General features: G+C 46.6%; 1 protein-coding gene across 9 annotated transcripts; it reads left to right on the top strand.

The window, feature by feature from the left end:
- Positions 1–56: 56 nt before the first annotated feature.
- Positions 57–27,026, top strand: PFKFB2 (6-phosphofructo-2-kinase/fructose-2,6-biphosphatase 2). 9 transcript variants are annotated; one of them, XM_082674714.1, is made up of 17 exons: positions 57–1,265; positions 1,690–1,784; positions 3,004–3,111; positions 9,092–9,217; positions 9,734–9,830; positions 10,258–10,324; positions 10,457–10,531; positions 10,899–10,955; positions 11,853–11,977; positions 13,790–13,997; positions 14,596–14,742; positions 15,501–15,605; positions 16,360–16,489; positions 17,260–17,322; positions 17,582–17,646; positions 18,243–18,434; positions 24,783–27,026. In XM_082674714.1, the coding sequence occupies exons 3-17, from the start codon at positions 3,024–3,026 to the stop codon at positions 24,843–24,845; spliced, it is 1,608 nt and encodes a 535-aa protein (XP_082530840.1). In that variant the 5' UTR covers positions 57–1,265; positions 1,690–1,784; positions 3,004–3,023; the 3' UTR covers positions 24,846–27,026. The 9 variants fall into 9 exon arrangements, with proteins under 9 accessions (XP_082530840.1, XP_082530841.1, XP_082530839.1 ...); XM_082674715.1 differs by lacking the exons at positions 57–1,265; positions 1,690–1,784 and adding an exon at positions 1,791–1,893 and having other exon boundaries at positions 18,243–18,422; XM_082674713.1 differs by lacking the exons at positions 57–1,265; positions 1,690–1,784 and adding an exon at positions 1,791–1,893.

Genomic DNA, 27,026 nt, shown 5'->3' with positions numbered 1-27,026 from the left:
CTCTGCGGCTTCTGTTTTAGCACACTCTTAAAGTGATAACTGACTCTCACCATCACCCCCTTCAGGAGGCAAAGGATGAAGATTTACCCGTATTCCTAACGTACGACTGGTCTTGCTACCTGTAGAGCGAGTGAGGTACCCTCCGCGTCGGAAGCATATAAGCTTAAGGGAAGAAAGCGGCGGAAGGAGTTCCTGAATCGAATACAGTGGAATGTATCCTTGCAATTAGGTCGGAAATGATTAAATTGGGGCTTCCAAACTACACCGGGAGAAACAGAATCATAGTTCGGAATGCAAACGAATGCCAAGAATGGTCTGTGACTCAAATGACCAGTCAAAGACAAACAAATACTCGTGGCTAGACTCATGGCTGCAGCAAACATTGACTCATCGAGGTTAAGGGGGCCGGAAGACTGGCCTTTCCACCTCCATAAGACTGTAACTTGAAAACGTCCATTTGCCACATCAGAAAGCGCAATATGAGGTCAGCATCTGGGCTGAGGGCAATTGCTACATTCAGGAGGTGGTGGCAGTATAAGGAGGAGGAATGAAGAAGACCAACATGTGTCATCCAGATTCCAGTTAAGGACCTAGGTATACAAATACCAAGGCGACTCCATTCCTGCCTTCAAAATGGCAAATTACTCACGTAATCGAGAGAGAGGGTGGTGTGTAAAGGACACATAACTACTATCATAGCAACGTGATAATGCTAGATTATGTGACCCTTTTCAACCCTGTATCCCTAGAACAAAGAACTGTGCCTCGCAAATATGTGCTCAGTAAATACTTGCTGAATGGATAAAACGGAGTTGTATAGGCACAGAGAGGGCAACTGTGACGTAATGGAGTTGTAAAAAGCGTCAAAGAGGAGGTACTATTTGAGCTGTTTTGAAGGATGAATTTAATCCCCAGGTGAAAGAGGAATAAAAACATCTCTGAATTTACCTCTCTTCCGAGAAATATGTACTCGTTCTTTTTTTATCCTGGATCCAGAGGAGCAAAGCCTACCCTGCTTAGAGGGGGTTTATCACCACAATCAAGCATCAAATGGGCCTGAGGGCAACTGTGAAAAGTTCACTTGAAATGTGCAAACTCACCTCCACTGTAAAAATCTGCCTCTGAATAAGTTATATGGAAACTATGCATCTTTTCAAAACTTTCATGAGCCAGTTTTCTCCTGGAACAATTTTCCTCTTTTGTTCTTCAAGATGGCCATAACAGACGTTACAGCGTGGGCTGTAAGCGGGAGAATAAATAAGGTGGTAAGTCCACTGGAGTATGTGCATGGGTCCAGGGAAGCCCCTGGTTCAGCGATGAGAGTAGTTGATTTTCTTAGTTTACAGTGTCTGACCTAAGGGAATATGCAAACACCCTAAAATGTAATCAGCTTAAGTACTTTGGTAGTTTACTCTAGCAAAGCCTCTTCTATAGCTTACTTTTCAATTCATGGATCTAACGAGGTCCCGCTGGGATTCAGGGAGGAAAGCGTTAATCTCCGCAAAAATTTTTCCCGTCACCATAAAGTCACACCCTTTCAAGACGTCTACTAGTTCACTCTCGCGAGAGTATGAAAAACGTCGTGCTTTTAATTAACCCCGCCCCATCCCTATTAGTTGCCAGGCAACGATGTAACTAACCTCCACAGTGCTGGTAAACTTGCGAGCTTGTGATCTTTCTCCTTCACAGTTCCAACCTTCTTCCGGAGCTAGCGACAGCGATTCCGATTTGAGCCCCGCCCCCTGGAGCCTGCGGGCGCTCGATTGGTGGACGATTCTCTCCAGGTGAGGGCCAACGCGAGAGTGGGCGGAGCCAGGCAAGGCACGTGATTCTCCGGAGACTGGTGTGCCGGACCCCGGCCACCGTGTCGGCTCCTGGCTGTCGCGTTACCGGGTAGGTGCTGGGGCCACAGCCCGGAGGGATCTTAGGAGGGGTCCTAGGGTGAGCGACGGCTGTACAGCACCTTGAAGGGGTTAGGCGGGCGAGAGAAGGGGGGCTGCGTGCACCCTGATGAGGAGCGGGAAGATGAAGCCTAGCTGTTTCGGGGAAGTGCGGGCCCCCAGGCATTGCCGGAGTGCGGACGTTTAGGGACCCAGAGACGCAGCTGACGTGTGAGTTAGAGGATTTGTGTGGTCAGTGGAATAACAGTGCAAGATCCTTGAAGCAGTAGGACTTTCCTTCCTCACGAGTCCCTTGTCTGGGTTTGCGCAGTGAACTCGGGGCTCTCCCACCCCCGTTCGAGTCAGGACTTACCCCTTATTCTGAAAGTGATCTTTCAGAATAAGAGAAGTTATTTACCACCAGAATAAGAGAAGTTATTTGCCACCTCTTTGCTCCCCAGTGTTTCTTCCATAGACTGCTTCCTAGGAGATAGATGGGGAGAGGGTGCGGTCAAGGGCTTGAGAGGAGAAATAGTGACGTGCTAGGGCTGTCCCCGGGTCTAGCTACAGTTTTTCCTTAAGGGAACATGTTTGAGATTTCCCCACTTATTTTTTTTTCAGAACTGAATTCTACCATTGGACTGCAATTACTTTATGATAATGAACTTGATCTATTTGCAACCCATCCCACCCCCAGCTGCTGCCACTACTCTCCCCAGATTCTTAAATTGGAATCTGAGGTCAGGAAGGAACTTGGATAAGCCACTTAGTTTGATAAGCGTCAGTTTTTCAATCTGTAAAATGGGGAGAAGTAATAATGGTAGCAAAATCTGTTTTATTATGGGATTATTGGAAGGATTGAAGGAGATAATTCATGTGAATGTACACTCCTAAGTCAGCATTATAGATCGGGGTTCTGGTGCAACTCTTCACAGATAAGGAAACAGAGGGCTAGGGACATTCATGACTTATCCTAGGGCATGTAGCTATTAAGTGGGAGAATGAGGGCTGGACTTGACCCTTGGCCCAGGGTTCTTTCACTTATACCGCACTGATCCTCTTTTGAGTATTTTGAGGGATATTTCCTTCCTTCCCTTCCTTACATCCCCTTTGTCCCTTCCAGACATCCCCTGAAGAGCTGCCATGTCTGGGAATTCTGCCCCTTCCTCAGAACAGAACAACAACAACTATGAAACCAAAACAAATCTACGAATGTCAGAGAAGAAATGTTGTGAGTGTTGGTAAAGAGGAGGGGCTGCTGTCTCCCAGGATTTTACCTTGAGAATATTGCTGTAATTCTAGACTTTGCTGCTTGGTGGGAGTGAGAAATAGTTCTTCGACATGGTAATTGAAAACAAAGTCTACCAGGGGAATTTCCTTTCTGAAACAAGTAGACTCAGTGAATTGTCTGTCCTTGGGGCTAGACTGCTGGTGTAGCCCACCATTTTCTTTTTTTTTTTTTTTTTTGCGGTATGCGGGCCTCTCACTGTTGTGGCCTCTCCCGTTGCGGAGCACAGGCTCTGGACACGCAGGCTCAGCGGCCATGGCTCACGGGCCCAGCCGCTCCGCGGCATGTGGGATCTTCCCGGACTGGGGCACGAACCCGTGTCCCCTGCATCGGCAGGCAGACTCTCAACCACTGCGCCACCAGGGAAGCCCTAGCCCAGCATATTCTTCCTGCTTTCTTTAACTGAATCTCTATCTCCCCCACCCTGGGGGTATCTGCACAGTTGATTGATGCTGCAAGTTAGAGCCAGTGTTATTGTACACGCAGTGAGTAAGGCTGAGTAGCAGGGTGCAGGAATTCCTTGGGGTTGATACTGTTAACAGTTTCCCTTTATCTCTTGGGCTAAGTTTTGTGAGGGTGCTGCTCACAGCAGAAATTGCAGGTAAGAACCATTAGCTTATTTCTACAGGCCTAAGGGGAATCGGCCCTGATATTTCACTTCTCGCCATGTCTTGGGCACCTTACTTTCTCACAGGTTTAGTCTTTACACTCTGCAGACTATTTTCCCTGCAGGTTCATTGCTCTGGGGATGGGTTTCACAGGAGCATTTCCATGCCCATCTTTTAGACAGAGACAGCAGGTGGGTTTGCAGAGAGATGAAGTGTTGTTTCCTGTCCCCATGCGTCTGCATGCCTAAGCATCCTTATAGACTGCAAGACTGCAGAGCCTAGGCCAAAAGGTCCTGAGCAGTTTGTCCCCAGATGTTTTGGGGAACCTCTAGGAAAGCTAACTCTTGTCCCTGCTACCAGGTTCCTCTGGAACGCTATCAGTCAGTTCTTCTCACTTCAGTGGTTATATATATCAGCAGGTGGAAACAGCCAACTAGCATGAGACCTGGAATCATCTCATGTTGCAAGCTTTCCCCAGAGTCTCAACCTTGATGTCATGACCTTGTCAGTCTCGTGATTCATGATGGTCATCTCTTTTCACGTAGCACTGATGAGGCTTTTGGGGGTTTGGGCTGCAGCAGAGGCAGGTTGTTTGGGTGTGATACTGGGGTTGGTGCACCTCTATGATTAGGGTCTTCTTTCTCCGCCAGGGCAGGAAGCCAGGTACTGAGGGCAAACACCCTGTGGAAGATAACTAGTATAGCATGACGTTTGAGTGCAGCCTCTGGAGTCAGACTGCCTGGGTTCAAATTTTGGTTTTACTACTGCCTAACTGTGGGCTTTTAACCAACTTGCTTTTCTGCCCCATGCCCCAGTTTACTTTTTGATAAAACGGGGATACTAATAGTATCTCTCCCCAGAGTGATGTGAGAATTGAATGAGTAAATACAGGACAGCTTCTAGAAGAGTACTGGGCATGTGGCTAAACTGTGTTATTTTTCACTGGTGACTCTATTTGCATGTTGTGTTTGTTCCTGAAACATTATGTATAGATTGAATTATAGTCTAAATGCTGTGCTGGGAGCTCACTTTTTAAAAGAGCTCTGTGAAGAATTATATTTTCAGTAAAAAATGTTTTCTCCTCTTGTTTGACAATATGGTAACCCAGATTTGGGGATATGGAATGCACACTTTAAATAGAGGTGCCCTCGTGCTACTAGGACACTTGAGCCCAACAAGAGCAGAGAACAGGTGGTGGTGTTTGGGGGTCAGGGGGAGTTGATAACTGTGGGAGTCTCTGACCCTGTGCAATGCTCAGTGTCAGTCCTTCTAATTCTGCTTTTCTCCTTCTAGTTCTGCTTTTTCTCTGACCCTGTGCAATGCTCAGTGTCAGTCCTTCTAGTTCTGCTTTTTCTCCATGGGACTCTCCTACCTGCCTTCCTAACTTTTTTTGCATTTTTTTTTTGCCTTGAGGGCTTTTGACTAGTCAAAGAAGCAGTAATCTCAGGTCTCTTTCCTTCCTCTAGACTCTAATTCCTGATCTCTCCTTTCCAAGTTCTACCCTCTTCTCCCCCACTGGAGGTATCTGGGTTATCCTGAAGCCACTGTCATTCATTTACCCCCCCCCCCCCCGCCTTTCTCCTTTCGTGGTTGGACTGTGGGACTGTGACAGTCTATGAGAGTATGTGTTAGTTTATTTCCCTTCTCTCTGTTATTTTCCTGTATCTTGGAACAGGCTTCTTGGGCTGCTTAGTGTTCACACCCAGCAGTTGCTTTATTAATAGCTTTCCCATTAGCCCGTTGCTGTTAATTATACCTGTTGTTGGCTGACTTTGACTTGGGAAGTGCCTGAACTAGAGAGCTGAAGAATGTCTTTAGGGAGCCAGAACCTCCAAAGGAGCAGTACTGGAATTTCAGCTGCTCCAGGGGTGGGGGAGAAGGGGGGTTGGTGCTGGCTGAGGTGCCCTTAAGGTGCTCAGATAACTGGTTTCAGGGCTCAGTGAAAGCAGGAATTAGGGGTAGCAGGGAAGGTCTACATGCTTTTCCTTCTTTGTTTCTTTTATTCTTTGATATTTTGAATAGGTCTGGAACAGACAAGTCCCTGTATGAACCTTCTCCTAATTATAAAAGCAATACATGTTCATGAAAAATTCACACAATACAGAAAGAAAGTAAAAAGCAAGAAAATCTCACCATTTCTCCTGTCCCTGTTATGTTTGATTCTTTCCAAAATCTTATTCTGGTGTATCCTATTAATGGAAATAGGTCCACACTGTACATATTTTGTTCTACTATCCCCCCCCCACACACACTTTTTTTAAGCTATATTCTGGACATTTTTTTCATGTCGATAAGTTCACATTTACTTCATCCTGCATGGTATTGCCTTGTGTGGATATGCCAGCCTCTCCCTGATGGACATTTACATTGTTTCTAATTTCCCACCGTCACAAACAATGCTGTAGTGAGCATCCTTGCATATACACCTGTTTGTGCTAGCAGCTTTCCCTACAGAAATAACAGGAGGAAAGGCAGACACCTTTGAAACATTGATCAGCATCCCTCAAAAGTTCTACATTGTTAGCTGTTTTTAATATTTCAAAGCGCGTGATAGAAATTGGGCATTAAACTATAGCTTCGATGGTTAACTAAAACATAAACTTTCTTAGCGTTTGGCTGCAGAACTTCGATATGTTATGCTTATCAGTCAAACGGCAGGACATAATTGGCAGTTTTATGACTTCTGATGAATAAAAAGAAGATATTACTAATGAAGCACACTTTAAAGGGCAGCATATTTCAAAATATTGGGGCTGTTTCGAGCAAAAAGTGGAAGATGGCTTGGTCATGAGAAAGCCGGGAACCATTGGCCTTCTAGACCACCCTTCAGGTTTAGATTAGAGAGCAGAGTTATGCTGGCCACGTGGCTCCCTTTGTCAGGTGCTGACAAGAGCTGGTACTAGGACTGATTGGGCAGTCATGAAACCAGGAGTCTGGCCAGAGCCCTGACCTTGACTTTCTATTGAGGGACTGTGGGCCAATCTCTTCCCTTTTCTGGGCTTGAGGTTTTTTGTCCGTAGGAGGAAAGTTCTCACACCTTCATTCCCTCGAAGTGTGTTCATGAAGGGAAAATAAGTTTAAGATTGAGAAAGTGAGTTCAACCTTGTGTAAAGAAGGTAGAAGAGAATTTCAGGATTGAAACCGCTTTCCGTTCTTTGTCAAGGGGTAAGTTACATTGTCTCCAAAATTAATCAGCATACAGTGTCTACTGTTCAAATTAAGGTGGTGATGGCTTTGTTTTTTAACAGGCAGGACAGAATGTACCTAGTTTTGCCCATGTGGCAATTCGAGATAGGAAGTGTGGTTTAGTTTTGTCCTCCGGAAATTGAGCAGCTCTGGTTGCAGCAAGTGTACGTGGGTGTGTTATGGTCAGAGGTGGGAGGTGTGGTGCTGGGGGCCACCGTGGGGAGTCCTTGGTGGCCCGTGTTTTCTTTTGTTCTTAGAACTCTCTGTCCAGTTTGGTAAACATGGAGCAGCTGGTTCCCTGGTCGGCCTCAGAGCGTCTCCCAAGTATCAGTTCATTTTCAGCTGCAGGGAGGATAACAGGACCTTTGGGAGAAGTGCCTAATGGGCTGGAAGGTGTGGACCAAGCAGTACTAGAAGTGCAGGTAATGAGCCAAGCCATGGTGATTGAGAAGAGTGCAGTGCAGGGCTGGAGAAAGTGAAGACTCAGGAGGATTTCACTCCTGAAACCTGAGGCAGCTGATCTGTCTGTTAGGGGTCAGAGATCAGGCATGAACATCAGCGGAGGCTGCAGCATGGCGTTTGCTTGTCTTTGTGCTCCCTGTTTGGACAGAGATGAAAATCACTTCTGTTGCTCGTTGCCTACCTTGGAGGGGCTCCTGCTCAGGCCCGGGAATTTTCCGTGTGCGTAGTAGGTAAAGGACTAAAAGGCAACCCCTCTGACCCCAAGTCTGGGCATCCACCCCTCCCTCACCGCCAGGGCCCTGTTTGGCTTCTGGGTACTTCTTGCCAAACACCCCTAGGAAACTCTCTTCCTTCCGAGCTCTGTTCTCTACCCACACCTCTCTGCCCACTTCTCCACTGAGATCTTTTTACATTCCCCTCTCAAAAAAAGAAAGGATGACGTTCCCATCCAAGTACCCCAGTTTTGCTGAATTGTTTCTTAGCCTGACAGGGTCACCTTGTCCCAGGGAAGAAGAGTGGCAACTACTGTGGGGCACCTTCTGAAAAGCAGTGCTGGGAAGACGAAGACAAAAGTGGTTCTTCCCCATCTGCACACAGGGCCTCCCTCCTTTCCCATCTGAGCCCTCCCAGATGACCTCAGTTTGGGTCTTGGCCCCAGGAACATGGCTGGCAGCTTGCAGGGCACTCTGCCACCACTCCTCTGTGGCAGGATGGACAGGAAGGAGCCAGCGCCTGTGAGCAAGCTGATGGCGGAATCAGAGGCTCTTTTTATGGAGAAAAGCTGCCCAGGAAGCACAAGATCAGGATTCTAGGGCCAGCCCTTCCCATGACTCATTGCGTGTCCTTAGGCAAGTCACCTGGCCTCTGGGCATCTACTTTGCCCCCAGCTGCCCAGTGAGACCTGTCTCTGTAAATGAGCATTCCTGAAACCAATTGTATTCTGAAGAAGGGCGGACCAATGGCTATTCCTGCTTTTAAACTGTCTTGCTTTCACTTGGGCCTTTGAGGCAGGCTGGCTGTGATGCCCTTGTGGGCCAGCTTTACCACGAAGCTTCCTGAGGTCTAGTCAGAACCTATGTCAGGTAGGCGTTGACACAGTCTAAATGGTTTAGAAGTTCTGGCTTAAACTCGTGGCCTGAGCACAAAGGCCAAAACGGGTTAAGGCCAGGCTCTTTTTTCGTGGGCAAACTCTTGCCTGTGGTTCTGAAGGGATAGATGAGATCCTCAGGATAGAAACTCTGTTGGATCTGTTATAGGAGCTGGCTCAGTGCTACACTGGTAGAATCTCCAGGCCCAAGACTTTCCTTTATGGCTTTATCACTGCCGTGTTACTAGATATTCTCATGCTAAGGAAGATGCTATGGTTACTGTCTTTCTAATCCTGGCCACTTTTTTTTCTCTTTCCATCTTGTGCACCTCTGTGAAGACCTTGGCCAAGTGGGAAAGACGTGTCTTAGTTTAGGTACTTTCTGGAAGTCTACATGACCCTTTGACTGTCTTTTAGGAGGGTTTCCCCGATATCTGCTTGGTTTGCCTTTCCAGTCCTCCTGGACACTGGCCTCATTGAGGTGTATGAGGATCAAACCTGACCGTGAAGTCCCAGCCCCATGCACAAACCTTACTTGACCCCTCTTTATTTAGTTTCGTTCTGTTCCATTTCCCTCTAGCGTGGGCATCCTACATGACCAACTCCCCGACCCTCATTGTTATGATTGGCTTACCAGCCCGGGGCAAAACCTACGTGTCCAAGAAACTCACACGCTACCTCAACTGGATTGGGGTGCCCACCAAAGGTAGGTGCAACCATGCATTCCTTGGGAAAGGAAGTGATCAGTTCCTGGGCCTCACAGGCCTCTGGGAGACTTATTCTCCCTGGCATCAAGGATACAGGGTTCTCTTGACAGCAGTAGTGGCTGCTTCCTGGTTTACTGGATTTATTCCCTGTCCATATACTTGTTCCTCCTGGCCTGGCTGAATTGGCCTAGTCTGGGGGCAATGCCTTTGATAGGAGTATTACGAATTAAATGAGCATAAAGCTTTACATTTCCAAATCCCTTACATCTACGTTATCTAGCAGTATCCATGTGGAATAGCCAAAATGGCTGAGGAAATTGAAAGTCAGACAATTTAAGACTTGTCCAAATTCTAGTAAGTCAGAACTTGAACTTAACCTGATTCTTAATCTGGTGTTGTTTCCAACATACCATGGTGCTTTTTTCATCCCCTTGGCCACTCTGACATTAGACCAAGAAGTCCCCTTTGGGACATCGTATTGTTTCACTGCTGGAGGGTATGGGTGTCTTCTGCAGTGTTTAATCTTGGGGTGTATCGGCGTCAAGCGGTCAAGTCCTATAAATCCTATGACTTCTTCCGGCATGACAACGAGGAGGCCATGAAGATACGCAAGTGAGTCTTCTAGGCCTGACTGCCAGGCCAGCTCTTTCTTGGCCGTCATGAGACTGGATGTGATGGGGCTTGGTTTCCCTTTCAGTAAATACCTCGTGGGGATTTTAAGTGGAAGTTATCTGCTGGGCAGCTCGCCATGGGCTTGGGTGGGTAGAACAGGGCTCAGAAAGTTGCGTGTGTGCTTGTAGGCTAAGCCTCCAGAGGGGTAAGACATGTGCATGGGACAGGGGAAGAGGAAAGACATAGGATGGTAGAAAAATCTCAACGGGCAAGCTGAAAGGTCTAATTAGGGAAAATTTTTGATCAGTGGGGAAACTGAACAGGAAGGGGTGTGATCCCTGTGGCACCCCGGCTGTTCATGTCTCTGGCTGTGCCTAAGCTTGGCCCCGGCCCAGTCCTCTGGCTGATTCCTCTGCTCTCTCGGCAGACAGTGTGCTCTGGTGGCGCTGGAGGATGTGAAGGCGTATCTCACGGAGGACAGTGGGCAGATTGCGGTAAGCCTCACCTGCCTCCTCCCCCGTCTCCCCCCTTTCAGCAGCCTGGCTGCACCGCCCCACCTTGGGTCCGCCTTGGTGGGATTTCATTTCTCGGTCCCCGTTCATCTGTCTTGTGGGCTCTCTTCCCAGGTGTTTGATGCTACCAATACCACTCGAGAGAGGAGGGCCTTGATTCTGAACTTTGCCGAGGAGAATTCCTTCAAGGTAGAATCTGCCTCCAAGCTGGAGGAGGAGGGGTGAGTGGAGGTGGGGAGTTAGGAGGGACACGCAGATCTGTTTGATTCTGGTGGGTGAGGACAGGATTGGACATCTGATTCTCTCCTCTTGGTGAGTCACCGCCAGTCCTTGAGTGTTTTCTTTCAGGTCCTTTCTCAGCTCCTTAGCCTGTATGTATGAGGCCGTGGGGACGTGGTAAGAGCTATTTTTAAATGAAGAGGCCTTGAAGGCCACTTTCATGAAAGAAAATCCCAGGGGATGTGTTGGCTGCGGTGGAGCAGATATGAGCGTGTGCTCTTAATTAACAGCCTGGCCATTACTGACTCATTGATCACTGCCTTCTCTCCCTGGCCAGGTGTTCTTTGTGGAATCTGTCTGCGATGATCCCGATGTCATTGCTGCCAATATCCTGGTAGGTGACATCCCCTCACACCACCACCTCTTTATGCCTTGTGTGTGTGTTGGTGGGGGTGGTGTGGGGAGTCAACCCGGTAATGAAAGAGAGAAATAGACATGTTTAACAGCACAGGGTGATCTTTTTGATCTGCCAGAACACCGTTTTGTACTTCCACACTCTTCCCTTGGGAAAAGAAAGAGGCTTTGAGGAAGAAAGTAAGAATTAGCTGTTGAACAGAGGCCAAACTTAAACTGTAGTAGCCCTGGCCCTGTGTTCTGGGTATTAGCTAGACGTTGAGACCCAGGTATATTCTTAGAATAGATCAGACTCTTTATTATCTGTCAGGGCCACCTTACAGGAAGGTCATCTGCCCACCGATTGTCTAATATTGAGGTCAGCATTCTATGCACTGGGCACCTCGTGCTGTGTGTGGTCACAGCTTATGCCAGTGCCCATTTGATGGTTGTGCTGTGCTGTGCTGAGTGGATATCCATGCACTGTGTCATGGTGGTGCTCTCCCAGCAGTGTGGAAACTTGCTGAAGAGGTGTCTGGTCTGAGTCAGCAGTGTATCAGATCAAGCACCCTATTCTAATTGCCCTTGGGGAGAAATTGGATCCCATTCTGTTTTCCCAGGAAGGTACATAAAAGGATTGGGGCCCAAGAACTGCTTCAGCTGCGTGACTGCCTCTGTCCTTCAGCCAAGGGCAGGCACATGACTCCCCAGTTGTCTTTCCCTTCTTGGTTGCCAGGGTCACAGGACAGGGAGGGGGTGCTCAGTGAATGGGGATTGCCAATGCTCCAGTGAAAGGCCACTTCTATGGCCTTCCTTTTCTTTATTTAGCAGTGGCTGTTGGCAGGAGGGCTGTTAAGGGCAGACCTCTGACTAGGCCCTGCTCTCCCTGTGATTCCAGGAGGTAAAGGTGTCGAGCCCTGACTACCCTGAAAGGAACAGGGAGAATGTGATGGAGGACTTCCTAAAGAGAATTGAGTGCTACAAAGTCACCTATCAACCCCTTGACCCAGACAACTATGACAAGTAAGGTTTAAGGCCAAGGTTTGAAGGGCCTGAGGCAGGGGTCTCATTTGAGAAAAGAGCCTTTCTCCCCTTGTCCCTAGACTTCCCTCTGACCATCCAGACCTCTGTTTACATCATTCCAGGGAAACAAGGTATGGATTTGTGGCCTCTAGGCAGATTGAATCTTATACCTGAACACTGGAGTGTTCTTTATCCTGAGTTCTTCTGGTCTGTCCTCTAGGGCGTGATTTCTCAACCTTAGCATGATTGACATTTTGAACTGGATAATTCTGTGCTGTGGGGCTGTCTTGTGCTGTAGCTGTCTTTAGCAGGATCCCTGACCTGTGCCCACTAGATACCAGAGCACTCCCAAGCTGTGACAACCAAAAAGGTTTCCAGACTTTGCCAAATGTCCCCTGGGAAGCAAAATCACCCCCTGTTGAGAACCACTGCTCTAGATCAGTAGTTTTGAATTAGGGTATTGTAGGACACCTCTTAGAGGTGTGTCATCAGTTTTTGATCAATTTTTAAAGTTTATTGTGTGTGTATAGGTATATATATATATATGTACATGTATAAAAATATATAGTAATACATATGAATATATGTGCATATATTCCATATGTAAAATAACATAATATGTAAATTTGTTTTGCATACAACAATATATTGTACGTGTGTATGCATATATAAATATATATATTTAAGTGGTTTTTATATATTACTTACTATGGCAGTGCCTATCAGCAGTGTGGCATAGAACACAGGGTTAACTTGACGTGTGTGGGCGAAAAGAGCTGTAGCAAGATGCCAAGTCCATGTTGAAGAATGACATGTGCACAGGGAGACCCGTGAGAAGGTGGCCTTTGAAAAAGCATGCAGTCAGTACAGCTCTAGTCAGATAAGAATACAGCCCTGAAGCCAAGCAGATGGCAAGCCAGTGTGCATAGCCACTGTTAAATTGCTTCAGTGGTCTGCTTCATCTTTCGAGTCCTTCAGTTCCTTCAAGTATGTTGCCCACAATGTTAGTGTTTGCAGGTGTTTCTCAATACAGAAGTTGAAAACCACTGCCCTAGATATGGCATAATAGTATATTCGCCAGTTAGCCCTCAGTTAGTCCTACATAGAAAAATATTCTAGAAGAATGTGTGTGTGTGTGTGTGTGTGTGTGTGTGTGTGTGTGTGTGTAGATGTTACCTCTGGTGGTAGGGCTATGGGTAATTTTTATTTGCATCATTCTTTCTTAAAAAAATTTGTTTTGGAATAAACACTTATTATTTTTATAGTGAGAACAATTCCATGATGGCCACAAAGCAAACAGTCTATGTGAGTGCCTTTGAGAGAAACTTGATTTATGTAGATGGGGGGGAACGCACAGAGATCTCTGTCTATGGTTCTGCACCCCCCTCCTCGCCCCTCCCCGCTGGTAGATGCCACACTCTGACTCCGTCTTGACCGCCTCAGGTGGGCGCTGTGCTTCTCAACAAACTTCAGGGTTAGCAAAATCTTCAGGTCATCCATCTGGTCTAGCCCCTGAGGGGAAGCCTGAATTCTGTTTATCTAACTTAGCTACAGTGCCTGGCACAGTGTAGGCACTGAGGAAATGGTACTGCCTGATGAGAAGTTCAGGAAAGTTTACTGCATCTTTGTTCTGCGGAGCCATCCATCTCTTTCCATTTGATTCCTTACATTTGGGTCGGGGTGTGGCAGGAGAGGCAGAAGAGCTGCTGGGAGCCTGCAAGTAACTATACAGATCCTTTCCCCTCCTCCTGTTATCCTCAGATTTTCATACCCAGGGGACTTTTTTTTTTTTTTTTCCCTGCTCTGTCCCAGGGATCTTTCTTTCATCAAGGTGATAAACGTGGGCCAGCGATTTCTAGTGAACAAAGTCCAGGACTACATCCAGAGCAAGATCGTCTACTACCTCATGAATATCCATGTCCATCCTCGCACCATTTACCTTTGCCGGCACGGAGAGAGCGAGTTCAATCTCTTGGGAAAGATTGGGGGTGACTCAGGCCTCTCCGTGCGGGGAAAACAGGTGAGTAGTTAGCCAGCAGGCTGGATTTCCCAGGCTTAGAGTTAGAAGGGCATGGTGGATGTCATCTCTTTGATCCCCTTACTTCTTACTGAATCCTATTGGAGTTTAGGCTGTGGTTTCAGATAGTCAAGCAAGTAAAGAGACGTTTTCTTATTCACTGGTTCTAGCTGTGTATTGAAGGGTGCGTAACTCGGAACCATTTCTGCTGTGATCATTCAGCTGTCCCATATTTATTGAGCTCAACTTGTATGCTCAGCACAGTACAGGATGCTCTGGTTAAAGTTCATTTCCTCTTGGGTTTATTATAACTATGTAGCACCTTTCAGAGTTTGACTGGGGTCATACACATTGTCCTTTTCAGGCTGAGTTAACAGTCCTCTGTGTGTGTGTGTGTGTGTGTGTGTGTGTCTGTGTCTGTATTTCCTTCCTTCCTTTCTTTTTTTTTGGCCGTGCCATGCGCGGCTTGCAGGATCTTAGTTCCCCTGACCAGGGATGGAACCCGCGTCCTCTGCAGTGGAGGCGTGGAGGCCTAACCACTGACCGCCAGGGAATTCCCTGTGTGTGTGTGTTCTTTTAAAATTTTTATTTCACACCCCAGTTTGCCCAGGCTCTAAGGAAGTTTCTGGAGGAACAGGAGATAGCAGACCTCAAAGTGTGGACAAGTCAGTTGAAGAGGACTATCCAGACCGCTGAATCTCTGGGGGTGACCTATGAGCAGTGGAAGATTCTGAATGAGATTGATGCTGTGAGTAGGAAGGTCTGATGGCTAAAAAGCCTGTAAGGGTCTCCTATTCAGGCAGGAGCTCTCAGAAGTCACCATGTGGGCCGTTCATCTAGAAAACTAGAAACACCAAGTAGAGACTTTGAGGAAGCTGAATCTATGGCCAGTTTAGGGAATAAGTGGGAACAATGCACCCCCAATCAGGGCTTCCTGCCTGCTTGACACACCTGTGCCAGTGATGGGACCTGAACCAAATTTTGACCTAGCCCCTGGCACCTGGAGAGGGTGAAGCTCCATTTGGACCCTTCATATATTTTCCTCCTAGGAAAAAGAAGTAGCTGACAACTCACTTCTTTAATTTCTCCTTAGGCCACCTGGTCAGCTGTTCTGGAAAAGTCCTTTCCAATTTGTTCTTGGCTTTCTGTGTCCTTGAGTGCAAAAGTAGGCACTTTTTCTTTCCTTCCTCTGTACCCTTTTATGTCTTCTACAAGAATTCTCTAGTGCCTTCAGTTTCCCCTCCTTCCCTGCTTCCTGTTCCTTTTATCCTGCTGACTTTTCTTGACCTCTAAGTTCCCCACAGCAGTAGGAGAAAGCGGCAGCTTAAGCTAGAGAGGCGGCCTCCTCTCCCAGTGGCCCCTCACCCTGCTAGTCGGTCAGTTGCAGTGCGTGAAGGGAGCCAGCCCAGTGCCTGGCACGAATGCCTAATATTCTTCACGGGCGCCTTTTCATTTGGGGGGCTGTGTGGGTCCAGTTCGCCTCTTCCAGCCGTGTGGCTCCTGCAGGGCGTGTGCGAGGAGATGACTTATGCAGAGATTAAGGAGCGGTACCCAGACGAGTTTGCGCTTCGAGATGAAGAGAAATACCTGTATCGATATCCTGGAGGGGAGGTGAGATTTCCCTCACGAGAGGTGACTGCCCCACCTTTTGCTAGGGGCTTAGCTTGAATTTTGGGGAAGGATTGAATGTGAGTTTGGGGACCGAGAAAGAGTACTTAAGGCATCATTTAGTTTCTCTTCCTACCTTTGGGGCCTGCTGTGTTTAATTCAGCTCTGGCAGTCGGCAGTCCAATGCCTCATTTATTTGTTAAGATCTCCAGAGAAAGGGTAACAAGATAGCCTCTGTTGCTGAGTATATGTTAGAATCCACGTGGTCTTTTGTAACTTCTTTTCTTTTCATTCCAGCCCCACCCAAGCAGGTATAGGCCCCAAGTAAATGTATGGGATATGAATGATTTTCCTCTCATCTGTGGTGTTTAAGGCTGCTTGCTGGCCCAAGTGGCTTCGTAGTCTGGGGGGTGAGGCAAAGGTAAATAAAACAACAGGGCTCTAGGAAATCCCTAGGAGCCTTTGTTGCCTTGTACTCTTGCCTATTCTGTCGAGAGAAAAAGAAACCCACAGGCTGCGTTCAGATTTTCTCTTCTTGACCTGCAATTTTCTCGGTCTGAACATTGCTCTTGAAAAGTCTGAGTATTCTCAAGAGGTACCAGGGCTGGGGGTGGTTAGCAGGCGACACGAAGGCGCCAAACCTCCAGGAGGAAAGCCAGCTGGGGAGAAAGGAGAAGCGGCCTCTTAACTCTGGACACAGCCACCGACTTGGCTGCCAGCTTGCGCCTCCTACCAGCCCACCCCACTTCCCCCACAGTCGTACCAGGACCTGGTGCAGCGGCTGGAGCCTGTCATCATGGAGCTGGAGCGTCAGGGCAACGTCCTCGTCATCTCCCACCAGGCTGTCATGCGCTGCCTCCTGGCCTACTTCTTGGACAAGGGTGCAGGTGCCATTGGAGGGAAGGGCCAGGCACACATCCACAGGGAGGGGGCTGGACTTGGGGTGGCACCAGGATCCCTGGCAACGAGACCTCCCACTCTTCCACTCAAATCAGAGTACATTCTTCAGGCAGCAGTGTGGGGCTCCCAGCAGCCACTGGGCCAACTACTTGCTGAATTTACTCTGCTGATACAAAAACCCCCAGTGGAGAGCAACTGCTGCTTTAGCTCTTGGTCCTGCCTGGCTAAAGGGGCAGCACTGCGCTAACACTCCTGGCAGCATTAGAAAAGTGGTTGAACATTCCCGGCTTGTTACTTGGGCTACTAGGAGGGCGTTATCTTAGAAGCATCTTCATCCTTTGGATTCAGGGTAGACGGTTTCTGGGGAGAGCAATAAGGAAGTGCTGCTGTCTTCTCTGATACTCCCCTCCCTTCCCTTCCTGATCTACCTGAGCTGCTGGGAAGCCTGCAGGTTGACCTTTGGGGTACCCACAGTGCCCCAGTCTTCCCTTGTGTGGGGCCCTGGCTGCAGCACTTCCTCTTGCTTTGCCTGCAGGGAAAGATCTAAAGTGGGCTTTTTTTCCTTTCTTAGCCACTCAGTAGCTGGGGTGGCTTCCTTGGAGGCTGTGTTGATAATTGTCTGGGGGTTTAGAGGAGGAGATGTCTAACTCCAGGTCAGGGTAAAGAAAACTCAGGAGCGCCTCAGATGCTCTCTTCCACTAACTTGACCTTGCTTCATAATACTGAGACTTCCTCCACCTGGTCTTTCTGCTTTCAGATGAGCTGCCGTACCTGAGGTGCCCTCTGCATACCATCTTCAAACTTACTCCCGTAGCCTACGGTAACTATGAGCCTAGGAGCTGGGCAGGAGGTGGGGATAGAGGAAGGTCAGGAGTTTTGAATTTTCTCTGAAGTTTGCCTAGAAGTTCAACTTCCTCACCTGTATCTAGCAGGGAAGTTCCATCAGTGCCTTCCATTTTTAAAGGGATGTATGTATGTATTGGGGAAAATATATGTTCTTTTAATACCATACTGAAACTAAGGAATTTTTCTTTGAGCTTTTTTCCTGAAGCCCTCTCCACTTTCCTCTGTTTTCTCAGGCTGCAAAGTGGAAACAATTAAACTTAACGTGGAGGCTGTGAACACTCACCGTGACAAGCCAACTGTAAGTATTTCCCCACGGATGACATGCTGGTTCCCCACCGCTTCGAGTCTTTGAACCTTTGACATCGAGAGACTGGGTTTCTTTTACGTACAAAAGGAAAACCGATCCAGAACTCATGTCCCATGTAGTCTGCTCACTTCCAAAAAGAAGAGATGTTGGAATTACTATTTTTTAAAATCAGTATCTCTTTCCTGAGTCTTAACCTTGCGGATTGGCTCTTGGAAATCCAATGAACTATGGAAAGTGTTTGGCAGAAGTGAAATGCAGATTTTCCCCCCAGAAAGCACTCCCTTTAGAAAGCAGGATCCAGAGGTGCCTGTAAGGCGGGGTCAGGAGGTATAGGTCTGTTCCTAGGTCTGTCCTGGTAATCTGTGTGTGATCTTAAATAACCCCCTTCCTTTCTTTGAGCCTCTTTCCTGCTTTGAAGTATGGTGCTCAAGGAGCTTCTACCCCCACAACCCTTAGTCTCCCGGGGCTGGGGGACCAGGCCGCGGCCCATGTCTTAGGAGAGACCCCGTCCGCAGGAGGCTGCTGTGGTTTAAGAGTGAGCTTTTGGCTTGGCTTTCATTTGTGTGGTGTCCCTCGTTTCCAATCAGAACAACTTCCCCAAGAACCAAACCCCTGTAAGGATGAGAAGGAACAGCTTTACGCCTCTGTCCAGTTCGAATACAGTAAGGCGTCCAAGAAATTACAGTGTTGGGAGCCGGCCCCTCGAGCCCCTCAGCCCTCTCCGTGCCCTGGACATGCAAGAAGGGGCCGACCAGCCGAAGACCCAAGTCAGCATTCCGGTGGTGTAACCGTGTGTCTCCCTCCCATCCTGGCCTCCTGCCCTTGTCACTAATCACCAAGGAGTCATTTAACTTCCAGCTCCCACCCCCCACCCCCACCCCCACCAGCCCCACACTGTGGATCTTAGCAGAGAATGTGAGGTCCCGTGTTTCCAGACCAACCCTAGCTAGTGTACGGTGTGAGACGTCTCCCCGCCCAGGGGCAAGCTGGCGAGTTGGGTGTTTTAGGACAGGTCCTCTGTTGGGGGGGGTCTGGAGGAGGAGAAAAAGGGATCCAGTCTCCTGGGGTGATTGGCAGAGCTGGGGCTGAGGCTGAGCACGCCGTGGTTCTTGTCCATCCACAGTGTCTAAACTCACTAATGTCCTTGTGTTGGTAAAGTGGGGGCAGGGTGGAGGGGGACACAGAAGCCCATTTGCCCTCCACCTTTGTCTCTTCCAGGTGTGCTTTACTCACAGTCCTGACCTGCCTGCTTTCTTCCCCCCTCTCGTGTCCCCTTTGGATTCCCCAGTGTGATGCATGGCATTGTTGTGTGTCTGTCTAGGAGGGAAGGGGCAGTGGGTGGGAGAGAAGTCTGCCCTCCATTGATGTTCTCTGCAGTGGGCCTAGATGGATCTGGACTGGGGGAGCCTTTCTTTTCCCTTCTCCCTTCCTCTCAAGCCAGGTCCTACAAGGGTTGGCCCAGGCTACAGAACATCCACAGATGTTCTAGAGACTGCAGGTAGACATAGGATGAGAGCTCTTGCCTCCTTTCCTGAGGAACAATCCTAAAGTCTTCAGTACCCTGGGGGAAGCTGGCTTTCAGCCTGTGTGAAATACCTTGGTTTGTATTTTTCAGACATACGTCTCTGGGCTGCAGAGGTGTGAGGTCTCTGGGCTGCAGAGGGGTAAGGTTTAGGAGAGTAGGCTGGCCTCTAGCTCTTACAGGGCTCTGGGAGGAGTGTCATACATTTTCTCCATTGGTTCCTGGCTTCTTTGCCAACTACAGGAACTTTCCTGCCAAAGCCGGTGACCTCCAGGACTGTTGAGAAGGACAGAGTGAGATTTAGGAGTCACCACTGAGGTTTGAATTGCTCAAGGGAAAGGCAGAGAAGAGTTCACTAGAGCTGCTAGTGAACTAGTAATTTTCAACACATTCTAGTAATTCTCAACACATTCTCCTTTTTAAGTCAAAACATGTTCTGCGTGAGCAGTTTTTTCCCCCAGATATTGGGAAAGCCTGGTGATAAATTAAATCTCCCTCACTAGGGTGTTAATTTGTATCATCTTGGTGTCTAGAGTAGTCTTAGAATCCTGTGGGGTCTAGCTGTTGACTGTTTACACATTTACTTGTGTCATTTTATTTTTTTCTGCAAGGTTATGTTTAGAGTAGGGATTCTTAGCCCCTTGGTGGCCCACGATGTTATACCTCCCCCAATTTTGTATACAAAATACATGAATATACGTATGTGCATTTTTCTGAGAGGCAAGTCTAGAGTTCTCATGAGATTTTTAAAAGAGAGAGAGGACTCCGTACCTTAAAGTTATCAATCTGTCTCTTAGAGGTGACCAGTGAGAGCAAGTTAGCTATTTACCAGGGATGTTTCTGTTTGGTAATAGGAGGCCTTTTGTTGTGCTTCTCATCTAAGAATCTTCATTAGAATCCCCTATAGAACTTTTGAAACATGCACATGCCTGTGTCCACTCTAGGCTTAATTCTGACTCAGTCTCTGGGATTAGGGTCTGGGCATGCATGTGTTTAAATAGCTTCTCTGATGATTCTGAATCATACTCCAGGTTAGAACTCTATTTTGTGTTGTTGGGTGGAGAAACAGTAGTTCCCTGGACTAAGCGTCAACCTGGGAATTCTGAATTCCTCATGGTTTTGAAAGGACAGTTTCCTGGAGTTAGATGTGTGAGCAGATCACAGTATTGAATGAAGTTACCCCCTCATTGTTACTTCAGGCAGCAGCCTGTTCCGGCTTTAACACTTTACATTGCAGGGTGATGTGGAACAAATCACTATGTCGTATAAATGTCCTATGATAATAGCTGAGAATTTTAAGCACCCTGGAGAGAGGTACTGAGATAAAACTTGTGGGATGATAAAGGTTATCATCACAGGCAGCTGGCTTGTGACCTTGAGTCCTTTATTCCTACATCCTGAGTAGGACATCACAGCCAATCTCAAAGGCCACTTGCCTAGATGCTGCTCTAAATTGCCTTCCAGACATAAGGTAACTTCCTATTCCTGTTTAGCCATTATATAATGTGTACCTAGTGTCCATGTTTGTGGGGCTTTGGGCTGGGTGGAGTGGTGGTGGGAGAAGGAGACACCAAAGCAGCAGAAAAGGTCCTTGCCCTGAAAAAGTTATTTTAGAGAAAGAGCATATAATTTATAATAAATGAACATTTGTGAAAGAGCAACACGTTGAGTCTGTAAATGTGGACGTCGAAGTGGAGTAGAGATTCCTTCTGACTTCTTTCTTGTCCTACATGTATGAGACTAAAAGGGTTGGGAGGTGGGAATGTCCCCCAGAATGACGTGGTCTAGGAGGTGTGTGTGTGGCACTTTTACAAGGTTGTCTTGTCTAGCTTTGCTTGGCTGGTGGCATCTTTAGCCCAAATGGGCATTCAGTCTTTTCTCTTGCTGTGAGGTGAGAGTGATTCAGAACTAATGCATGAGAAGGAGCATTTTGATCCAAGATTTGGCTTTGGGCTGTGCGTACTCCTAGCGAGAAGAGAATTCTCTAGCAAACTAGCATTGTTTTACCTTGTTATAAACCCCTGCATTAGACACAGGGCACTGGGATGTTCATTTGGGTTCTCAGCCTGCCGATATTTTGCCATTCTCCCCATGTGTTAGTTTGCTTCCCCAAGAAGAGGAGTGAGGTGGTCTTATAATTCTCAGATTGGACATGAGAAATTAAAACTTGACAACAGCAAGGATTTCAGCGTTGTTTGGTTTTTAGAGCAAGGTCCCTCCAGAGAAGTTTCAGCAGAAAGGAGCCAGGAGAGCATAGAATAGAAGAGAGCTCTTAATCTACCTTTTAGAGAATTCCTGTTCCCTGTCTTTTCTTTCCTGTCCTCCTCTCCCCTTCTTATTTGAGTGTGTGTCGGTAGTATATACACGTTACTCTGATTATGTGTTTATCACGAATGCTAGTAAGGAAGGATGAACTCCCGAGTACCTTTTGCTGAGGCTTTCAGCTGTGTTATGGAAGAAATAGGTGAAGGCTTTAGCATTTAATCTACTGGTAGAAAATTAGGAAAGGAAAACAATCACTGTATTATCTTTGATAATCACTGATTATCTTTTCCCTGCTTTAAAACTAAGTGAGGAATTGCGTGACAGATGTGAAGAGGAATCTAAAGCAGATTTAGACAACTAGCTTCTCTTCCTATATCTTAATCCTTAAATTGGAATTTAGCTCTTATTTATTATCTGTATTGTTTTTGGTTTTGTTTTGGTAAGGAGATTGTTTTGCATTCAGTTGGAAAGTAGAATAAGAAAATCTATTAAAAACACGCATTGTGCCAGGGGTCTGCCCCATATCCTTATCTCTGTTTTTTGTTTTTTTGTCCATCCCCCACCCACCCACTACCTCCCAAGAAGTTAGGTTTAGGAGTGCAAGATATTTGTATCCTAGACTGAACGGTTGAGTGTTTCCTGTGAGGATCTGGGTGTTCCTCTTTGCAACCCACATTTGATCTTCAGAGACACTGGCATTTTGAAGAAACATGATACGGCTGTTTGGAAATAAATCCATCTTATGGTGTATCTGTGAGTAGAAGGTCTGAGTACCAGAGAAACTCACTGATGCTTGGGGTAGCCAAAGGACAAGGGGAATAAGTGCCTAATAATTGAGGGAACTCTATCTGGGTTGTATAGTCTTATGCACATTCCATTGTCTTTGTTAAGCCCAGAGGCCATGTTGTGTTTGTTTTCCAGAAATTTGATAACTTTACATAGGTTTTCCGGTATACATTTTGACTTGTGTTTTAAAATATTTTACTTTGAATTAAATAATTTTATTGGAATTAAATATTTTAATTTGAATCAGGTTGCAACATTGGCAGGATTGATCTCTGACTTCCGATCGAGGTGACACAGACATCAGAAGTATGTCCAGGAATTTAATTTAGACTCATCATGTCCAGAACACTGTATCTAGAATTATCTATGTGCTGACTGCCTGACAGAGTGTGGTAGGGTCCGCATGCTGCCTGACAGATTCTGGTAGGGTCCCTATGCTGACTAACCAACAGGCTCTACTAAGATCTGTAAGCTGACAAGTCTGACTGTTTTCTAATTGTACCAGTTGACACTGTATGCATGTTACTACAATTCTCTGTCTATTGTACATGTCCTACAAAGAAAGGAAGTAACCACTCCACATGTTTTCTTTAGGGGGAAGTTCTATACACTATGATTTTTAACAGATATTTCTTTTAGAGTAGCAGCCACATTCTAATCATTTTGTAGAAAATGAAGGTGGAACATCACTTGTAAGTTATTTTGTAAACTCAGCTAAGGAAATGCCTGCTCAGAGCCTGACACTGTTACCTTTACTTGAAGTCATCCTATCCATTCCCCCATTTCTGGGCAGGACTTCACTTTCTGAACTTTCTGTGTCCTCAGCTTCCCTGCTATGGGCTGTAGCATTCCATTGGATAATGCTGCTGTTTTTAGTCCGCTACCCATTTGCCTCTTAATTATAATATAATCAATAAAAATGCAAAGGAAATTTTGGCAAAAGTATTCTTTTCAGTAAGGCTTTCACTGGGGATCCATGACCAATTTTTAGCTACTCAGTGTTTTTTGTATCTGAATTGCTTGTGTCCATTTTTTTTTTCTTGTGATGAAGTAACAAAATGAATTCATTCTGATAATGGTGATAGTTTCGCTGTGGCAAAAGCAAAGGACTTGTTGCCAGCTGTGCCCTTTGGAGGGATTGGGAGTGGGCTGAGCACCACTGGGTTAAATGGAATGGACTGAGTTGGGAACCGAAGCAATAGCGCTATCCTGCATGTTTCCTAGGCAAAGCTGTGTTGAAAGAAGGAATGTTAATCCTTAGCAGCATTCTAATTTAATCTGGTGACATTGATGTCAAAATATGGCACTCAGATCCACATAAGGTGTATAACTGTATTTGAAATGTGTTTTTGTGTGTGTGTGTGTAGAATGGGTAAATAAAATTGTTGAGTAACTTGAATCTATCAGAAGGCTTCTGGGTTTTTTGTTTTGTATTTTGGGTTGTGTTCTCCACCACTTCCCCACCCCCAAAACTTTGCCTCAGGCTGCTTGGCACTTGAGCGTCAGACCAGCAAAAGCCAGTCCACAGAGTGACTGGAGTCCTTGGTGGAGGCGTGGCTCTCTTGCACCACCTTCTGGGGAAGGTGGGAAGGACATTATAGAAGGCACCTGAACTTGGTCGTGTGTACTTTTTGGCGCCTCTACAAGAATTAAGAAAAAATTACCTTTGACCACACTGTGCTCTGACTCGCACTAGCAACATGGAACTCATTATTTATTGTGGGAAAAAAAAAAAAAACCTTTGGCGATCTCTTAGAATTTAGTGGACTCTTCCTTCTAAAATATTACCTTCCTGTTTCTGAAGAGATTACAGCTGGTGGGGTAGAATGGCATCTAACTTCTTCGGGGATAGGAAAAAAGGGTGGGATTGTGTCACTATTCTCATGCCTTATTTATTCCTTGTTACCTTAACAAGGATCAGGAGCTCATTAGACATGCAGGCTCTTGGGCCCCATCCCAGGCCTGCTGAATCAGAATATTCATTTTAACTGGATGACGACACACATTTAACATTTGAGAAACACTGTTCTCGGGGGAAGAATTTCTCACAAGTTCAAACGTTGGATCCCAGTTTATGGGAGGAAGTTGACTTCTGCTCTGATGACTGATTTCAGGATGGACCGGGATAACTACAGCGGTAGGGACCCTCCTCAGAAGCCAAGTAGCCCCTGCCCGCAGTATCATTTTTTTGGCCTGGTCTTTTGGCTGATGTAGCCTAAATACTCTCCTTTTACCACGGGGCTGCCTACTGCTTCCGCCTCCTATCTTGGATATGTGGCTTAGCTCCAGGTCTGAAAGGAGTGCTTGGTCCAACATGGTCACAAGGTCGGTTCCTCAGGGAAGGAAGCTCAGGACTAAGCCATTAGAGTTTGTCTGACTCCCGAGGGTAGAGGGGCGTGTGCTAGCCCACCAACGTGTTCACGCACGTGTGCGGATGTGGGGATGTGAGCCGCGGGGAGCGCTGGAAGGGTGGGTGAGGGTTCTGCTCAACTTCCTCCGTTAGTCATTTGGCGGCGGTGTAATGGCTTTATTTCTCTTCCTCTCTGGCTCCTAGGCGGAGACCTCGCTGGCTGTGCATAGGCTCTCCTCTCCGGCCGCCCCCCCATTGCTCTCCTGATGATGTGAAGGCTGAGGCCAGACCTCTGCGGGAGACTGGCCTACTGAAAAACTTGGCATGTCAGCTCCAAAGGGGCTTGAACAGGAAGTTCAGTGGGGATTGGACATTCGGGGCCACCCAAATGAGCCCTGAAAAAGCACCACATTTCTTCCCCTCATGCCTAATGGGAATATCAGTTACACTGAAAAACTTGACTTCCCTGTGCCTCAAAACATTTCACAGCCTGAACCAATTTCGTTTTGATCATCTCTTTGCTAGGTTTGGGCCAAGTTGGTCAATCCTGTTCCATTTTGGCATTTAACATCTGACCTGTGACTGTATCCCTAGCTGGCTTTCGTTGCCTAATGTGCAAATGTACCTCTTCAGATTTAATTGTTTCCAAGTGAGAGGGCTGAACTCCAGCAAACCATTTCTGTGCTGTAAGAGCTAGTCTCTACATCCACTACAAGTGAGCAGGCTAGAGTACAATATACATAGGTTTGCGGTCACTTTTTTGTCACATTGGAAACAAGACAAATTCATCAGGTGAATGGAGGGTATCTGAGAAATTCAGTCCCTAAAACGTCTCTTCTGCGGTGACGGAAGAGCAGCATTAGTAGCAATCTTTTTGTTTAGAGAAGTTTTTCTTGTTTCAGGCCCCTTGAGGGCAGGATCTGACTGCAAGACTCCACAAAATATGTACCCTTCTTCTGAGTTCTCTTTTGTAGCTACTGTATTTTCTACCTGATACTGTGTGCCTCTCACAGCTGAAGAGGGCTGACATCATCCTCTCTCGTGGTTCGAAATGAGGGCTGGAGAGAAAAGTAGGGTGCCATTTGGATCACATGAAGAAGTAAAAGAAGTTTCCTTGGGAATCAACTCTCCCAAGGACTTCTTTTGGTTTCAGAACAGGTGCAGGGAGACATGCCCTTCTGTGGAGTCTGCTACCGTGATACGGTCTCTAAGAAAGCTGTGGTTATGACTTCAAGAGCATCTGGTCTTCTAATCCCTTCCTCTTAGCTAGTTGTCACTATTGTGGTCTACTGGTCTCTTATGTAGAACCTTGGGGGAATGGGATGGGGGGACACCAAGCCCTCAATGCATTAATCATGTGGTTTCCCTTAAAGATAAACCAGGTAATTATTCCTTAGATCAGTGATTGTCAAATGTATAAATATGTCCCTGCAGATGCGATTTTAATATGTCACTACTCCTGAAGGAAGGCATGGAAGCTCCCAAGGATACTATATCTTACAAGCAAAATCTTTTTTTTTAAAAAAAAAGAATAGTAAGTTATTAGCTTTTTAAATTTTTTCCCCCTTTTCATTCAGATGCCCACTTGCTGGTCAAGAGGGTGAGTAGCAAGAAGATGCAATGCAATTTTCCCGAATGGTTCTTGTATACTGTGGATGATACAGGACCCTGTTACCTAAGATGTGATGTGCTGGGCTGCTGGCAGTTCAGCAACCAACTAGGAGCTTATTTTAAGTGCACAAAGCTGCCTTCAGAAAGTCTCCTGACCCTGCTCTGTAGCAGGTAATTTTCATCTAGCTGCTCATAGCATGTTGTACTGTAATGATTTTGTTCTTGTGATGCAGGTTTCTTTCTGCATCTAAATACACTGTCTTTTGATGATCTGATAAATGTTTTTATTTAGTTATTTATTCATCCATGTAAGGTTTTTTTTTTTTTTTTTTTTTGCGGTACGCGGGCCTCTTACTGCTGCGGCCTCTCCCGTTGTGGAGCACAGGCTCCGGACGCGCAGGCCCAGTGGCCATGGCCCACGGGCCCAGCCGCTCCGCGGCATGTGGGATCCTCCCGGACCGGGGCATGAACCCGTGTCCCCTGCATTGGCAGGCAGACTCTCAACCACTGCGCCACCAGGGAAGCCCATGTAAGGCATTTTTAAGTCCCCATATTAATATCTGCATGTATTTAATCAGAATGTAAGGTAATTTGTGTTTGGTAGAAATTTAGGTATTTTGAGTATTTAAGTTTAAAGTCCATAGTATTACCTTAAATTAAAATTTCAGAATGTAGGTATCCGTCTTCTGTAAAAGGATAATAACTGTGTGAAGGCACAGTGGATTTCTTTTGAATACTTTTTTTTTTTCATTGATTTTTATTATAAGTATAAACCAAGAGATACATTTCTCTGGAGAAAAGTTTACCTCCTGGATAAATAAGATCATGCTAAAATTT

Source organism: Grampus griseus (assembly GCF_964374135.1).
Source record: "Grampus griseus genome assembly, chromosome: 1".
In the NCBI taxonomy this organism is placed as follows: domain Eukaryota; kingdom Metazoa; phylum Chordata; class Mammalia; order Artiodactyla; family Delphinidae; genus Grampus; species Grampus griseus.
Note: the sequence above shows the minus strand (reverse complement) of the source record. Positions and strands in the feature narration are given on the sequence as shown.

Coding starts and splice junctions, on each gene's coding strand:
- PFKFB2 (XM_082674714.1), top strand. CDS start 3,024: ATGTCTGGGAATTCTGCCCCTTCCTCAGAACAGAACAACAACAACTAT. Junction 10,325..10,456: donor AGGACAGTGGGCAGATTGCG/GTAAGCCTCACC, acceptor CTCTCTTCCCAG/GTGTTTGATGCTACCAATAC. Junction 13,998..14,595: donor TCTCCGTGCGGGGAAAACAG/GTGAGTAGTTAG, acceptor TTCACACCCCAG/TTTGCCCAGGCTCTAAGGAA.